Genomic DNA, 18,429 nt, shown 5'->3' with positions numbered 1-18,429 from the left:
TGAACTCCCTCCATCAATCAGAATTTTCTTCACGTTGCACCCTGCTACTGGTACAGTAAGAACCAAAGGATCGGTGTGGTCCTCCATGTCTTCCTAGACATCTTCAGCATCAAACGTCATTGGTGCGTTCATCCATTGTTCGTGTTCGTCAACTTCGACTCCATTGATTTTGTACATCTCGCAATAGTCCTCGAATTGCTTCCTCAATATTTTTCCTATCTGGGAAGTTAGTGAGGGACCGCTAGGATCGGAGCACGAAATAGTATTGAGCGTTCGGTTACCCTAAGGTAGTTGGCTTTCTTGCTTCGTTTTATCCTATCATCGGCTTCTGCCTTCTGAACATATTGCTTGAGGTCGCCGGCGTCAATCAGTTTTTGGATCATTATTTTGAGGTTCTAGCACTTTTCAGTCTGATGCCCGTTGAAGCAGTGGTACTCAAAGTAATCTCTTGACTTCTCAGACCTGGGTGGATGCTTTCCTTTGGACCAAGGCCATTTTAGGTTTTCTTGATCCCTAATCTCCCTTAGGATGCGAGTGTAGTTGGTGTTCAGCTTCGTAAAAACTTGATCTTCGAATTTCCGATCATCACGCCGACGATCATCCCTTCGTCCTCTCTTATCTTCGTTGGAACGTTCGGACGAGCTGCCTCTTTTGAATCCGCTGGCTTGTTCCAGCGAATTAGTCCGATGAGATCTTTGCGTCTGGGTCCTAGGATTCTCCCGCTGGATTTCCTCCAATCTGGCAGGCTTTTCGATGATTACTCGAAGGTCTTCTTCGGTCGTGGGGACACTTCCATGAATCTCAACAAACCGAGGGCTCATCATATCCAATCCCCACTTGTAGCAATTGATACTGAACACCGGATCCACGTTCCCTATCGCTTGACAGATTTTGTGCCACCTATCGGTATATTTCCTGATGGTTTCTTTGTATGCGACCGCTAACGAGAAGAGCTTGTCCATTCCCGCGTTGAAGGCCTTGTTGTACATGTAAGTCCTTAAGAATTTCTCAGTGAGCTGGCTGTACGAGTCGATGGAATTGGGTGGTAGGTTATCGAACCACGATAAAGACAATCCTTTCAAGCTTGAAGGGAAGTATTTGCATAGGAACACGTCATCCTGATCCCATCGGGATAAAGTACGATTGTAGTACCGAAGATGGGTTGCGAGGTCACTGGATCCATCGTTACATTCGAAGGATGGGATAGGACACTTTTGGGAAATAAGAGCTTTGGCCAAATGTGCAGTCAGTGGTGTGGTGGCAGCTTCCCTCATCACTTCCTCTAGCCTTCCTCCTGCTTTCCTTGTCTCCAATTGCTGAATTTCAGTCATCATTTCAGCAGAAGGTTCTCCATAGCGAGTTGATGGTCCTCTCTGATCGTAGATCGTCCTGATCTTCGGTTCTCACTGTTGAAACAGTCTGAGTCCTCAGGAACATAATCTGGATCGGATAATCTGTTTCTTCTGGACGCTCTTCGGTTTAACAGTTCGGGATTGTTAACGTTAGCCACTACCATCCTTCGGTCCTGATTAAGCGGTGGTGTATTGGAATTAGCTTAATCGTGCAAGTTCCCTACTTCGTTATTGTGGGAGATCCTATCTTTGAGTTGCTGGTTTTCTTGTGCGAGTAAGGCCACGGCATCAGCGTATACCTTCTGGCTTCTTTTCAACTCTTCAAGCTCTGCCATCATTTGAATGGAATGGTTCTATCCTTGGTTCGGAGTTCCCACCTGTGGTTGTCCACCGACGGCTACAGTGTGATCTTCATCAACAGTATGTATTAAGGGTATCGGTGGATCGACGTGCGGGGCTTGAAGCTCTATTGGTTGTTGTGTTGGTTAGTTTGCTGTCAGAAGAGGTTGATTGGCTTGCAGCGGTTGATTCTGCTCGTTGGTGAGCGGCATACCATAAAAGGGTTGTTGTATCATCGACTCTGCCACCCCTTCTCGTTGTTCGTTTGCACGAGTAATTGCTGCTACTTTGGAGGCATCTGCTTTGGTTGCTGCGACTTTCAGAGCTGTTGTTGCTACTGCGCTGGCATCCAAGGGCGTCGTGCTTTCCGCTCAATCATGCTTCTTTTTGGATGCTTTAAGCTTTTCGTCCTTTTGTTTGCTACGTGTCATATCTGGGGTTGTCCTCGGTGTTTCTTTTGACGATGCCTTGGCTTTTCCCACATCTTTTGCTTTTTCCATCTTCGATTTTTTCTGCAAAAACAAAACATTGTCGAAGAAACAATAGTCGCGAGGGCTTTGTTAGAAAAGTTAATCCAAAGAGAGGGCAAAGGCCACAACGTACACCTAAATATTTTCAAGGAAAACATGGCTCGGGGAATAGATCCAAAAACTTCTTCAAGGGAAAATGTAGATAAACATAGATGTACTCACGGGTCTAAAAATATTTCGTGAAAATAGGCAGACCCATAGATCCAAGGATTTTTATGCATGAAAACATAGATCCAAGGATTTTTATGCATGAAAACATAGATCTGATGTACATTTGTTAGCAAACACATGATATGAATATTTTCTCATAAAATAGCTTCAAAGGTGAGTCACCCAAAATCCGTATTATAGGACGCTGCTGAATGGTCCATTAAAAGATCTTGGATCTGGAAAATATTTTAGGAAAGCATAGATCTAAAAGGTTCTTACGAAAGAGAACGCAGATCTAAATAGTTTTTACAATAGAAAACGCGGATCTAAAATAATTCTCGAAAAGGAGAACATAGATAAGCCACTCAAAACACTATTATTTGTGGAAAGCGCTGAGAGACAAAAAAGTAAAATCACAGGAAAAGATAAATCTTTTACCGGGACAAAAGTCCCTATTTCTAGCGCCAGATTGTGAACACAAGAATAACAATGGTATCATCGTGTCCACAAACAAAGTTCGCAGTATTAGTAAAACTGACAAAAAGATAGAAATATATGAAAGGCATCGCATAGTAACAGAAAGGGAAACTCTGAGCCTTCGGGCTCGTCCTCGTTTCTCATCACAGGTATTCCTATGATGATATAGATGATATAAAGCATTAAGATGCGAAAATAACAAGTACGTAAATGTAAATGAGACGGTGATTTACGTGGTTCAGCGCTAAGGCCTACATCCACGGGGGTTGGTGTTTCACTATGTATTATGAAAGGTTACAAAGATAGTCAAATGACTTTGAGTAGGGAATGAAGCTAGGAACGAAACCAGGAGGGAAGTGATTAAGACTCATACATACTTACTCTCACAGTTTCTCTCTCCTGAAATGTCTCTCTTTCCTAAAATGGTCGACCCCTTCTCCCTTAGTGGGTTGGGGTATTTATAGGCTTTTTCTGTGGGTCCCTCTCTTCTGATACAACTGTCCCTTATCGTCTTGATTACTGTGTCAATCCAATGCTATCTTCGTTTCGATCCGATGTCTTCCAACGGTATTATGCAGGGACGATGATGGACCTTCCTCTTCTCCGTAGGGTGTTCGACACGTACCCTATATCTAGGGTGTTTAATGCGGGTGGTTGGGGCAGCCTGCATGTCTTTGACTGCTACTGACGCATGTGTCAGCTGCCTTTGCTCTTATCCATTTGTTTTGGATCTTTCTCGGGACGATGAGAAGTTATCTTTTAGATCATCTACGGTGCTTCGCGGTGGTTCCATCACCAGATGCTCCTTACTCTATCATCATTAGATCTGTATGAGGATGACATGTGGCAGACGAAGATGATGATTGTTCCTTAGGTGTCGCTATGTAGCATCATTGTTTCGATGTTCTTCTACTTCATGATGTACACGTGTCTTCTTCTTGACACGTGGTCCGTAATTAATCATATGTATACACTGATGGTGTAAACTAGGTGTAGGAAAAAAAATGGTCAAAATTTGGTGACACATTTCCATTCATCCAGAAGTGTTACGCGTTTACATACCATGTTGATAGGCAGTGGATTTTCATTCAGCGCAGATATCGTGGAATATTCCACTATTCGCTGAACCAAACATCGAAAAGTTGATTTTCTCAGCGCTGAACCATTTAGCGAAACTATGTCGCTAAATTCACATGCGAGATATATCTGAAAAGAGAAGTAGTTTTAGAAAATAGGCGACACTTTTTGTCTAATCTAGCAGCCAAATCTAGCTCATAGGACTTGGCCTAATTAGTTATACCGAAAAGGACATTTATAGCGTAACGAGTTAGGTTCACACGTCCGGTGAAAAGAGTTCAAACACACGCACGACCTCTTGGTTGTACATTGACTGGCCACATAACTGAGGGCTATTTCTGTAATTTGAGATGTTGAAATCCTCCTCTAGAGTCTTGAGTTCACTTCAGACATTTCACTTGTCTCTGTGAACAGAAAAAAGGGGGGAATTCGCTGAGTTCTTTCACTCTCTAGAAACATGGCGTCGTCTCTTATGTCTTTCACTGCCATTTCATCTCCTCCAGGATCTCACAAAAGACAGACAACAATTCCAACTCGAACGAGTTTGTCTCGTCGATATTCTTCACAGAATCGGTTAGTTATTTCACTCTTTAAATGTTCAACTTTTAGACAGTCATTTTATTCGCAAATTTCACGTAGAAACTTGTAATTCACAAGATTCTTAACATTATATCCAAAAGATGGGATTTTATTATTTTATTTTTTGTATCCAAAACCCAGTGGAGTATTTAGTAAAATTGCTGCGTCTTAGTAAATTTTCTAAATTGAGTAAGTTTCTTGTGAAAATTGGCCACTCTAAGGAGAGTTGCAAAAAAACACAAAATTCATTGGTTAACATGGCGTATATTAGTGTATTAAACTGTATTTTTAGTTGTAATTCTACATAAGATACGAGTTTATGTAGTTATGCAATGTCCTCTCTATTGGGTTTGGCTTATATACTTAGTTTCAACCATTAATTATATTTGAAGTGATTGTGAAACCTGAAACAAGTCCTTTGTATCCCTGTATAAAGGAAACTTCTTTATTGAAATTTTCTGTACTGATGTTTTCATTATTATTTTTATATCATCTCTGTAATGGCTTGGATTGCTGCTTGTTGACCTGTTGTGTATTTAGTTTGTGTAGCATTAGCGTGAGCTGCAGTTATGCAGGAGCAAACGCAAAAGAGGACTTCAATTCTAATACTATCGATGTGGTGGCTGACGTGAGGGCTGAACGAGTATGGACTTCAATAAGGATCGTCAACAGCATTATAGTTATTCCTTACAAAATTGGGCATTCACTTTTTGTTCCCTTTAGTAGGTAGTTGTGTTGGGAGGCAGTGGTTTTGTCGGTTCTGCTATATGTAAGGCTGCCGTTTCGAAAGGGATTGAGGCCGTAAGCCTAAGCAGGTAATCATAACCCTTCATTTAAAACCTAATAGGCCTCATGCAATACCGAATATGATGATGTCGGACACATTGACCACCATTAGCTGGTACACCAGCAGTCTGTACTTACCAGTTACCACTCTAGTGCTTCGTAAATATATGAACTCGAACAATTTTCTGGTGGAGGAACGGTGAGAGTAATTTCCCGAAAGTTTTTCACCTTGACCCTGAGAAGGCCGAACTGCATGATTCATCAATATAATTGCCATCTCTACAAAAAAAAATACAGCTTTCTGAGTATGAACTCCTTGCAACATATTTGGTTCGAGTAATTAAATTACATAATTAGCTAATGGGTGAGATTTAGGAAATGATTCTTTATTGATTTCCACTTCAGATTCGCAGATATAGACCAATTACCTTGTAATTTAATTATATGAATTTCACTTCCGCTAACCAAACATGTTATTAAGGTATCTACATAAAATTGTAAGTGAATAAACTTGACATTCCTAAGGTCATTGCTTTGTAATATTTGGTAGAGAAGTATTTGAGTGATCCAATTTTTCCTTACACAGTTGAAAGATTGTGTAATTAGACAAGATGATGAACCATTCTTAAAAAGGAAAATAGCTTTGGCTAGCCTGATACTCCAATGACGCACGAAATCTTTGTACAGACTATCAGAAAAATAATTATTTATATTCCTTGAATATGTGTATATCTTAATAATGCATTTTGCTTTTAGATGGAATTGCTAACCATAAAACTCCTCAACAAAATTGTGCTTTTTCCTCCAAATGATCCATCTGTTTGTTTTTTTGTGTGGATAATTACAACAGGTCTGGGCGGCCTAACAACACAGAGCCATGGGTCGACCAGGTCACGTGGCTGATAGGCATGTTTCTTCAGCTTAAGTTTTGGATTCAAGTTCAGTTGTTATTAGAGAACCAAGTACCACTTAACTACAGATTATGATACTGTTGATGATTATAATGAAATCTATCCAATTTCTCTACAAAAGTTTGAGTATATTAGTAGCGTGATATTAATCTGATTGGTTTAAGAAGCCTCCACCTCTTGCGAGCTTAACTAGATAAGTTCCCATAGGTTCTCAAATAAGAGAAACTAGGCTGCTCGCGACTATTTGTCTCTCCTCCAACAGTTAGATTCTGGTTTATGTGTCCTTAGAGATGATTATTTGTACAACTGTGTTCCTATGGTGTAACCTTACCTTTCTTTTTCTTAATACAGGAGATGTTTTTTATGCGAATTGGGACGAAGTACTGGTTGGTGCTACTGCAGTTGTGTCAACTATTGGAGGTTTTGGAAGTGATGAGCAAATGAAAAAGATAAATGGTGAGGCGAAGGTTTTGGCAGTAGATGCTGCAAAGGAGTATGGTAGGGAAATGAAATGTTATGACTTATGATGAATTTCAGAACTACGACTTCGTGTCACTTTCCTTAGCAGTGCTTTTCTCTATGCCGAATATTAATCTGACAGTCATGTGTTTCTATTGTAGGAATTCCCAAGTTTGTGCTGATCTCTGTACATGACTACAATCTCCCGCCCTTTCTACTGTCTTCTGGATACTTCACTGGAAAGAGAAAAGCAGAGTCACAGGTTCTGTCGAAATTCCCAAACAACGGTAATCCATAATAATAAAACGTCATTATGTGAGTTTGTACACGAGGGAATTCCTTCCATTACAAACTTATTTTTAAGTATGTGCATTTTGGCTACACCAAAATTTACATTTTCTTAAAACTTCACTTATTATTATTATTACTGTTCACATTTCTTCTTGAGAACCATTTTTCTTTACAAATGTACAATTATGCACATATCTGTAGCTCATCATGCAAATCTTTTGGCTTAACAAAATTTCTCAGGTGTTGTACTAAGACCAGGTTTCATTTATGGGAAGCGAAAAGTAGATGGTTTTGAGATCCCACTTGATCTAGTAGGGGAACCATTAGAAAGGTTTCTGAAAGCAGCTGAGAATTTTAGGAAACCTCTGAATTCTCTCCCAGCGTCCGACCTATTATTAGCTCCACCAGTTACCGTTGACGATGTTGCTCTAGCAGTGATAAATGCAGTGAGAGACGATGACTTCTTTGGTGTTTTCACAATCGAACAAATCAAGATAGCTGCATCTAATGTTAGGGTTTAATGTCGCTGCTACTGCTTTCGAATTATCCATCAAAATGTACACCTTTATCTCAAGGGTTGTGTAAATTTTTTGACGTGTATGTAACATTCATATTTATATGGCCTGCTTCAATCTGTTGTTGTACCTCTCTGAAACGCATTTCATATACATAAAATTGGTTAAAAAGACCAAAACCAATAATTCATGGGTGAAAAAGACGTGTAAGTTTTGATACTGTTTATATGGACAGGAATCAAAAAAGATATTTTTCAAATGGACTGTTTAGTTATTTCACCCAACTTTTTGTTTCTTATTATATGCAACTGACCAGTATATCCCCTTTCTTTACATAATTAAAAAGATACGCGTCTTTATCATTTTTCCACAACAACTACAACAAAATTTGTTTTTTGATGGAAAGTAAAAGGTTATTACTAATACTAATACTAAGTTCAAACTACAAACATCATGACTAGCCACCTGCAACTGCGTTCATACACAAACAATAATACTAAGTTCAAACTACAAACATCATGACTAGCCACCTGCAACTGTGTTTATACACAAACAACATTTGCAACTAACATTAAACACCGTGTTCATACAAAAAAAAATTTGTAACTAACATTAAACACCATCTCCGCCTTGCATTTATAGTTCCCAACCAAACTTTACTCTAACTCAGCTTCACCAATCAAATCAGCACCACCAAAGCATCTTTGCATCGTTCAGATCAACTGAAACTCTTGCATAACCACTTGACCATCATCTCAGACCGACCAGTACATCTTCACAACACCAAGCTGATGCAAACAACCACATGCAAGTTGATAACAGTTCATGGTGCAACTATGTTGTTGCGGTTTAACAGAACCTAATGTATCAACGCAATAATCAAAGGCAGTACGTCTAGCTGGTCTAGAAGGGTGTGCTGAGACAGGGGCGCACACCCAACATCATCCAACACCAAAACCTAATGACCACAACAGTCCACCTTCTTCCATCACCACTACCATTACTTCATGTCTAACAACATCAGGAACTTCTACGCAAGATATACCAACAATTTATTATTTTAAATCATTGTCATCCATCTCAACAATCCGTACCACAAGCAGTTGCAATCTAAACAATTTAAAACATCATAATTATCCCGAAGAGTTACTAGAGAGACATTTCTAATCATTCATTTATACACAGAAGATGGCGCAGCTTGCATAGTTGCACCATGAACTGTTATCAACTTGCATGTGGTTGTTTGCATCAGCTTGGTGTTGTGAAGCTGTACTGGGCGGTCTGAGATGATGGCTCAAGTGGTTATGCAAGAGTTTCAGTTGATCTGAACGATGCGGAAAAGAAATAACACAGACACCAGAAATTTTGTTAACGAGGAAACCGAAAATGCAGAAAAACCCTGGGACCTAGTCCAGATTGAACACACACTGTATTAAGCCGCTACAGACACTAGCCTACTCCAAACTAACTACGGTATGGAATGTAGTTGAACCCCAACCAATCTCACACTGATCCAAGGTACATTTATGCTCCTACGTCTCTGATACCAGCAGGATACTACGTACTTGATTCCCTTAGCTGATCTCACCAGGATACTACGTACTTGATTCCGTTAGCTGATCTCACCCACAACTAAGAGTTGCTACGAACCAAAGTCGAAGACTTTAATAAACAAATATGTATCACACAGAAAAGTCTACGATAATAGATAAATCCGTCTCCCACGAATATACCTATGAGTTTTGTTCCGTCTTTTGATAAATCAAGGTGAACGGGAACTAATTGATAAACCGGTCTTATATTACCGAAGAACAACCTAGTATTATCAATCACCTCACAATAGTCTTAATCGACGCAGCGAAAAAAGATATTGTGGAATCACAAACGATGAGACGTAGATGTTTGTGATTACTTTTTATCTTTCCTATCGGAGATAGAAATCTCAAGCCAATTATTGCAATTGTACTCGTACGATAGAAACGCCAAGATTAGATCACACAACTACAATAAAAGTAGTATCGGTCGGGATTCACAATCCCAATGAAGTCTTTAAATCGTTAACCTGGTTTAGAAGAAGAAACCAAAGGTTAAAGGAGAATCAACTCTAGCTTAGCACAACTAGTATCACACAGAATGTGTGGGGATTATTTTTCCCAGTTGCTAGAGTTCTCCCTTATATAGTCTTTCAAATCAGGGTTTGCAATCAATGTTATCTTAGTAACAAAGCATTCAATATTCACCGTTAGATGAAAACCTGATTAGATTCAAGCTAATATTTATCAACCGTTAAATCAAAAACATAGCTTGTTATACACAAATGAAATGCATGTTCCTGGGCTTGTGTAACCGTACCCAAACTTGTACATTAGTTGGTTCAACAATAGTTAACCAAATGGTTAGCCATATGATCACTTTCATATCAACCATATTCTTCTTCACCATAACTAGTTCAAATGACTCAAATTAACTAGTTAGAGAGTTGTTCAATTGCAAGGAAATCTCATGTACTGCACAAGACACAATTGAAGCAAAAACGATTTGATTCACATGAATCGGTTTATGTACTCTATAGCCGCGGTTTGCAATTGCATTCCTTAGTTTATAAATATAAGTTCACTAAACATCATTTTTAGACATAACCTACTCAAGTTCGCGGACTGGGTTCGCGGACTTAAGTTCCCGGATGGAGTTCACAAACTCCGACAGAAATTCTCGGGTTTGAGAACTTCGCCAGTTCGTGGACTGGGCTCCTGCACTTCTCCGGTTCACTTGATCAACAAAGTTCGCAAACTTCGGTTCAAGCAATAAGGACTTATACATATATGTGTTTCCACAAGAATGCTTATATCCTCCAAATGGTTATATAGTCTAAACTCTCATTTCAATCATTGAAACATTCTCATAGGACGTTATATAGTTGTTATTCACAAACCATTTTTCGCCAGAGCAATTTTCAAAGTGATTGAAACATAACATGACTTTTGTCACTAGGTAAAGATGAACCTGGCTAAAGCGAAATCTTTAACGACACATATTTCGAGAAATAGATAGGCGAGGTACACTCGGCTCGAAATACCAAATGTGTATAATCTAAGTCTATATAGCAAAACGACTTTTGTCTCAAGATATGAGATAAATAGACTTTTGAGTGATAGATAAGTTCAAGTCTCCACATACCTTTTAGTCGATGAAGATCCACCAGTTCCTTGAGTAGTCCTTCGTTTTGTATGATGATTGTCGTGGAGTTCTTGAGCTCAACTACAATTTATATCCTAGTCCGAGACCTTAGCTATAGTAGACTAGAAATCAAGACCTATAGTTTTGATCACTAACATTGATAAACATGCATGAGATAGAAACACATGCGATTTCGACCGAGCAATGCTCTAACAATCTCCCCCTTTGTTAATTTTAGTGACAAAACTATCAATACATATGGAATACAAAAATTATATAAATAAACTTTGTAGCTCCTATTCCACATGCCTAATCTTTAACATTACTCGAAATCTTCGTCACTTCCAAGTAGTCCAATGATCCCAAAGGTTATAAGTTTAGCATCATCGTTGTTGAAAATCCGTAGCTATAACAACGAGAAAACAAGAGTTCTCAATCATTGTTATACAGTGTCATAGTATCATTACACAGCGTCAAAGTCCAATTGCATCATAACTTTAACAACAATACTATGGTGATATGTCACCCCCCATTGCATCATTACACAACCTGTATTTTTTCAATTATATAAATAAATATAATGCGGAAAAGAAATAACACAGACACCAGAAATTTTGTTAACTAGGAAACCGCACATGCAGAAAAACCTCGGGACCTAGTCCAGATTGAAAACACACTGTATTAAGCCGCTACAGACACTAGCCTACTCCAAAAAAAAATCGGTTTGGACTTTAGTTGAACCCCAATCAATCTCACACTGATCCAAGGTACAATTATGCTCCTACGCCTCTGATCCCAGCAGGATATTGCGCACTTGATTCCCTTAGCTTATCTCATCCACAACTAAGAGTTGCTACGACCCAAAGTCGAAGACTTTAATAAACAAATATGTATCACACAGAAAAATCTACGGTAATAGATAAATCTGTCTCCCACGAATATACCTACGAGTTTTGTTCCGTCTTTTGATAAAATCAAGGTGAGCAGGAACCAATTGATAACCAGGATTTATATTCTCGAAGAACAGCCTAGTATTATCAATCACCTTACAATAGTCTTAATAAATGCAGCGAAAAAAGATATTGTGGAATCACAAAAGATGAGACGAAGATGTTTGTGATTACTTTTTTTCTTGCCTATCGGATATAGAAATCTCAAGCCAATTATTACAATTGTACTCGTACGATAGAAACAGCAAGATCAGATCACACAACTACAATAAAAGTAGTATCGGTCTGGCTTCACAATCCCAATGAAGTATTTAAGTCGTTAACCAGGTTTAGAAGAAGAAATCAAAGGTTAAAGGAGAATCGATTCTAGCTTAGCACAACTAGTATCACACTGAATATGTGGGGATTAGGTTTCCCAGTTGCTAGAGTTCTCCCTTATATAGTCTTTCAAATCAGGGTTTGCAATCAATGTTAGCTTAGTAACAAAGCATTCAATATTCACCGTTAGATGAAAACCTGATTAGATTCAAGCTAATATTTCTCAACCGTTAGATCGAAAACATAGCTTGTTACACACAATTGAAATGTACATTTCTAGGTCTGTGTAACCGTACCCAAACGTGTACATTAGTTGGTTCAACAATAGTTAACCAAATGGTTAGCCATATGATAACTTTCATATCAACCATATTCTTCTTCACCATAACTAGTTCAAATGACTTCAAATGGACTAGTTAGAGAGTTGTTGAATTTCTTATATCTTTATGTACTACACAAGACACAATCGAAGGAAAAATGATTTGATTCACTTGAATCGGTTCATGAACTTTATAGCCACGGTTTGCAATTGCATTCCTTAGTTTATTTAAACATGAGTTCAAGAACAACCGTTTTTAGATATAACCACTCAAGTTCGCGAACTGGGTTCCCGGACTTAAGATTCTGGGAGGAGTTCACAAACTCCAGCATAAATTCTCGGGTCGAGAACTTCCGCCAGTTCGTGGACTGAGTTTGCGGACTTAGTTCGCGGACTTGGCTCATGCCACTTCCAGTTCTCTTGATCAACAAAGGTCGCAAACTTTGGTTCAAGGAATAAGGACTTATACATATATGTGTTTCCATAACAATGTTTATATACTACCAATGGTTATGTAATCTAAACTCTCATTTCAATCATTGAAACATTCACAGAGGACGTTATATATTTGTTATTCACAAACCATTTTTCTTCAGAGCAATTTTCAAAGTGATTGAAACATAACATGACTTTCGTCACTAGGTAAAGATAAACTTGGCTAAAGCGAAAGCTTTACCAACACATATTTCGAGAAATAGATAGGCGAGGTAAACTCGGCTCGAAATACCAAATGTGTATAATCTAAGTCTATATAGAAAAACGACTTTTGTATCAAGATAAGAGATAAATAGACTTTTGAGTGATAGATAAGTTCAAGTCTCCACATACCTTTTAGTCGATGAAGATCCACCAGTTCCTTGAGTAGTCCTTCGTCTTGTATGATGATTGTCATGGAGTTCTTGAGCTCAACTACACTTTTGATCCTAGTCTGAGACCTTATCTATAGTAGACTAGAAATCAAGACTTATAGTTTTTATCACTAACATTGACAAACATGCTTGAGAGAGAAACGCATGCGAGTTCGACCGAGCAATGCTCTAACAGCTTAGGGTTCAAAAGCAAAACTGTGAGCACAAACAACTCATTTGTTCCAGCCGGTTTTGGAATAATTGATGATGAATGTTGTGATAAACAGGAGGCAAATAAGCAAAACAATACATCTTTTTTGATTTGTTCGTTTTGTGGAAATGCAAATCATGTCCAAGATAAGTGTTGGGAATTCAAGAATAACAACAAAAGGATTTCCAAGCTTCAAAATGACATGCAAAGAATGAATCTGGCCCTGCGTAATCAACAGGGTACTCCTGAAGACAATAAGAAATCTAAGACAACCAAATTCAGACGAGGTAAGAAGACTGTTTATAAAAAAAACCTTGATAAGTCACTATGTGATAAAAGATGTGAACATTCGGCTCACTCTGTCACTATCAATTACAGTGACGTCTTCATCCTCATCTTTAACTTGAGAAAATGAGGATTGAATCAAGGTTGCTCAAGTTTTGTATAATTGTTAATTTCTTTCTTTCTTTTTTTATGTTAAGAAAATATTTTCTTAGCTAAAATGGATAATGGATCGTGAACCGTAAAAGACTTTTTCAAAGCTCTTCTAGGGTTTTGTTGTCCATTGATCTATTTATATTCATCTGTGATCAACATGCCCTTCACTTCTTTTATATTTGAAAGATACAGTTTCATGGCTCCTGTAAGTAGAGGTACCAAAAAAAGGATGCAGTTGAAGCAGTTAATGTGTATCTCTGTGAAGGAATCAAATACTCAAGAAAGAAGAAGGAGAGATCTACAAATGATGAAGAAGGCTACTGCCTCTTGTCTGTTTGTCATTTTGATAACTAGGAATTACCGGTTAATCAATTCTAGGAGACCCGTATAGTGTGTAGTCCACCCATAGAATTGGTTTAATCGGTGGTCCAAAAACATGGTTTTGGACCAAATAAATTACTAGCAGATCCAAAGCACGTGCGAGCCTTGTAATGTAATTCCAAAATTGCCCTGTATCTATCTATTTCATTATCCCCTGCGTATTATTGTGAAAATTTTTCTTTTAGCTCTAAAATTTCTCTCTCCTCTTCGAAGGAACAATGAAGATTTTATTTCATCTCCAACGAATTGCGAATTCAAGTTCGGTTGATTGGATCGGTATGTTGATTTAATTTATGTTTGTTCTTTATTGTCTTCATCTGATGTTTTTTTTAGGTTTGTTTGGGTGTCATTTAAATCTGAGATCCAAATCTCTTGATTTCACAGACATAACAATCATTGTTTCCTGAAATTCAATCTCCAATTTTTAGGTTAGGCTTCATTTTGGTTGCTTCGTTTCCTAATTTACTATGTTAGAATTGATATTTTGTTATTGAGTTTGAGTAATTCGATCCAAAATGAGAATTATGTAATAGTTTATACATTTTTGGATTGGGGAATGTGTTGTTGGTATGGTGTTGTAATAGATCTTATTGTTTTAGTGGTAGAATTCAATGGTGGAAACATTAAGTGTTTACAAGATCTAGGTTTTGAGGTTGCAATTTGTTGCTAGATGGATTATATGAGGTGTAAAAACATGGTATTAAACTCTTCGAGGTATGAATTGAAATTATTAGTGGGAGACATGTTAGTAGTTTTGATTCATAAATATTTGAATTATGATTTAGATCCAGTAAAGAGAAGGGTTTAAAGCATTACCTATTCGAACTTTGGTGAAATCGCAAATAACCAGATTGTCTTTGAGAAGAAAAAGAAAGTAAAGATCGAGAAAATATGGGGTGAAATTTTAGAGAAAATTTTTAGTATGGCTGGGTGTTTTGGTGGTGGTGGTGTTTTCGGGTTCTGAAGAGTGGGAATGGGATTTCAGGGTATTGGATTTTGCTGTTATGGACACATCGCAATTTTTCAAGCTATTGTTCCAAAGACTCTGTCCAGGCTCTTATTTTGCGTTAGGATTGCTCAAGGTCTTACTTTGCCGATGGCGCTTACTGGACTGGACTGATCACATTGCACTGCACCTGAGTTCTGTTTCTGTCGTTTAATGCTGAATGATTAGTAAATTTTTATTTGTATTGTCTTTATCAATTCATTTTTGATGAATATCTTTTTTATGGTAAATGTAATGAATGATTTGAGTACATCTTCGATGAATATATTTTTGATGGTAAATGTATGATCCCTGACACACTCAAACATATACTATCTCCTCCCCCGGTCCTTGGTTATGCAGAGTGATGAGTGCTAAAAAGTGCATATTTCTATATATTTTTCTTGGCATTTAACTCATCTTTTGTGCATTAATTCTCCATTTTATCCCATATTCTGTATTTTCATTGTTTTCAAGAATAAATACTTTTCTTAATTAATTTTGCATTTTTAGGTACTAAATAAAGCCTGGTTAACTCACGAAGTGAAAAGAGCAAAGCAACGGCAAAGACTCCCGCAGAAAGGCAGCGAAAAATGATGTTTGCAAGAGCCGGATCAACTAGAAGTGGGCTTGGAAGGAAGAATTTGTTCTTAAAGAAGAAGTGGGCTCAGAATTTTCTAAGCCCAAACTCTAACCTAAGTCCAAGACCAAACCCAAAGCCTTCCTAAGATCGTAGCCGTCAGATTGGATCCACAGATGCATCCTACGGTCGCTTCATCGTCGTGCATCGAAGTCTGAAGCTCCTGTCAAACACTACAGCACCTAACTCCATCTTGAGCCGTCAGTTTCGTTGTACTTCCGCATCCAACGGTCGCTCCTCGCTTCCTTCCATCTCGTCGTTAGATCGATCCATCATCTCCACATCCCACGGCTCATCCTCGCTGTTCATCCAATTTGCTACAACCGCTCAACACCCGAGTACCCAATACCTATACCCTAACCCAAACACACCCTAACCCTAAAACTATCGACTTCACCTCCCTCACCTCCGTCTGCAACAGCCCCACCTTCTCCTGCTCCGCCACCAACTCCTTCTCAACCACCACAACCACCACCATCTCTTCTCAAATCATCATACACACTCGACCCATCACCTATATCACGTTCTAATCTCTCTCAAACAACTAATTTCACCTATTCTCTCACCTCTGAACCCTAGGAGTGAGTTGGTGAAATTAGTTGATGATATAGATCAATTGGAAGCGTGGGAAGCATCAGAAGACAGTAAGGAAGCATGGGTGAGAGCTATCAAGAGTTTGCAGTGATTAGGTAAACCTAATTTCTATTTCTTATAAACCCTAATTTCATAATTTGGGGATAATTGGGGGAACATGATTGTACGTCTAATTGAAGCATGGGTTGGTTGATTGGGTTGTTATCAGTAGGTTAGGTGAACCAATTTTGGGTTTAATTGTATTTTTTTACAAACCCCAATTTTGCTGTTAATTGGGGATTTTTTGGGATTTCCATTGTATGTATAAATAGGGGTCTTTGGGTGTTGTAATGAGGATGCCTGGATTAGCCAGAGCATCAGTAGAATAGTTTAAGTTTTTTAGTTTTGTTATTTCCATGAACTGTTAGCTTTGAGGGTTATCAATCTTTTCAATTCCATGATTCTCAATTCAAATGCATTGTTAATTTTAGCTGTTCTGAACTCCAACATGTATTTAATTTGAGTGTGTGATTGTTACAATTTATATCAAGCTCCTGTTCATGTTTATGTTATGTTTTGTTCTTATGATTTGTTCTTAGGATAGTCTCATTCTAGTGCATTGTTGAATGATGTATTGCTAGGATAGTTATCTTGATGCCTGTTTTGCTTGAGCAATGGGAAGTAATCAGTGCTCTGGTATGCCTGTGATTAACTGTGCTGTCAAAAGACAGTCAATACTAGGGGCATATCAGTGAGCAAGCTGATTTTCCTCCCATTCTAATATATGCTCAAGGTCTTCAACTCAACCTAGAATTGCATTGCTTGATTAGGTCACAAGGTGGATTCTAAGCCTTGGCTTAGCCACAAATCTTTTTACAGTCACTTATAATTTCAAGCCTGTTTTGATTCCCTGCTCAGTTAAATTTCTTAGCCATCTTGTTCAGTTTTTCTTGCAAATTGTAGCTGTTGTGCATTGAAATCAGTGCACAAACTCCTCCCTGCCCTTGGCTTAAAGCCTTGGTTCTTAACTGTTTTGCCATATTGCTTTGCTGTTTTGGTTCTTAACAGTGTTCCCACAACTGTTTACTTTCATCTTCCTTTTTTCACTACACTAGTTCACTGCCTTTGGCTCAATGCCATTGTTTCACAGTTATTCCTTGGTTCACTATCTCACTGCCACTTAGTTACTAGTTTAGATAACTTTAGCTTAGGAAACTTCAACTTACACACCCTAGTCTCTGTGGATCGACTCGCACTTGCACATTAGCTACATCGACGCCGTGCACTTGCGGTATTAGTTTGTAGGTCTTTTAGAAACCTACCAAGTTTTTGGCGCCGTTGCCGGGGACTTGGCGTTGTGTGTTGATTTGTTCTTTGCTGTTTTGTTGCATTCACTTTCATCTTCATATTTGCATCATAGTTCATTGCATTTGCATCTTTCCCTGCATTGCATACTCATTTGCATATTGTTCACTTACATTCCTGCATCATAGCTTGCATCTTTACTCACTTTCTGCTTTGAGCCAGCAGGTACCTGCCTATCCTGCTGCTTTTGCTGTGGAGCTGCTGCTCCTGTGCTTGCTGTGCTCCTGCTCTCCTGCTGAGCTGCTGTGCTTGTGCTGCTGTGGTGCTCCTGCTTGTGTCAGGCCAAGACTGCTGCTGAGCTGCTGTGGCCCATGTTGCTGCCTGTTGCTGCTAACTGCTGCTGCCTTCTGCACCTGTTGCTCTGCTGTGGCCCTGTGAACCTGCAAAGCCTGCTGTTGTGCTGCTGCTGCTGATCTGCTCCTGCTGCTAGGCCTGAAGTGGTGTTGCTGCCATTCATAAGCCAAGCCCAACTGGGCCTCAACAAAGACAAAAGCTTAGGATGGTCCAAAGCCCAACTGGGCTTTTGCAACCAAACTGAGCAGCTGGGCTGTGCTTAAGCAAGTAAGCCTAAACCCATTAAGAGAACCCAACCTGTGGGCTTCCATTTTTAATTTGTGGGCTTTAATAATTTTTTCCATTTTTCTGTTGGGTTTGTAATTAATTTCTTGTGGGCTTGTTTGTTTAATTTCTTGTGGGCTTGTGGTTTTAGATTGATTTGGGCCTGTTGTTTAAATTAAAGAAAACTGAACTTTTGAAAG

General features: G+C 38.7%; 2 protein-coding genes across 3 annotated transcripts; one reads left to right on the top strand and one right to left on the bottom strand.

Moving 5' to 3' along the window:
• Positions 1-395: 395 nt before the first annotated feature.
• LOC113305687 lies at positions 396-1,331 on the bottom strand. The gene has a single exon (XM_026554702.1). The coding sequence runs from the start codon at positions 1,329-1,331 to the stop codon at positions 396-398; it is 936 nt and encodes a 311-aa protein (XP_026410487.1).
• Positions 1,332-4,300: 2,969 nt separating this feature from the next.
• LOC113301711 (uncharacterized protein At1g32220, chloroplastic-like) lies at positions 4,301-7,585 on the top strand. 2 transcript variants are annotated; one of them, XM_026550501.1, is made up of 7 exons: positions 4,301-4,498; positions 5,054-5,147; positions 5,231-5,319; positions 6,141-6,196; positions 6,553-6,699; positions 6,822-6,947; positions 7,192-7,585. In XM_026550501.1, exons 1-7 carry the CDS (start codon positions 4,383-4,385, stop codon positions 7,470-7,472), a joined length of 909 nt encoding a protein of 302 aa, XP_026406286.1. In that variant the 5' UTR covers positions 4,301-4,382; the 3' UTR covers positions 7,473-7,585. The 2 variants fall into 2 exon arrangements, with proteins under 2 accessions (XP_026406286.1, XP_026406285.1); XM_026550500.1 differs by having other exon boundaries at positions 5,045-5,147.
• The last annotated feature ends 10,844 nt before the right edge of the window (positions 7,586-18,429 follow it).

Source organism: Papaver somniferum, chromosome 8 (assembly GCF_003573695.1).
Source record: "Papaver somniferum cultivar HN1 chromosome 8, ASM357369v1, whole genome shotgun sequence".
Taxonomy (NCBI): Eukaryota; Viridiplantae; Streptophyta; class Magnoliopsida; order Ranunculales; family Papaveraceae; genus Papaver; species Papaver somniferum.
Note: the sequence above shows the minus strand (reverse complement) of the source record. Positions and strands in the feature narration are given on the sequence as shown.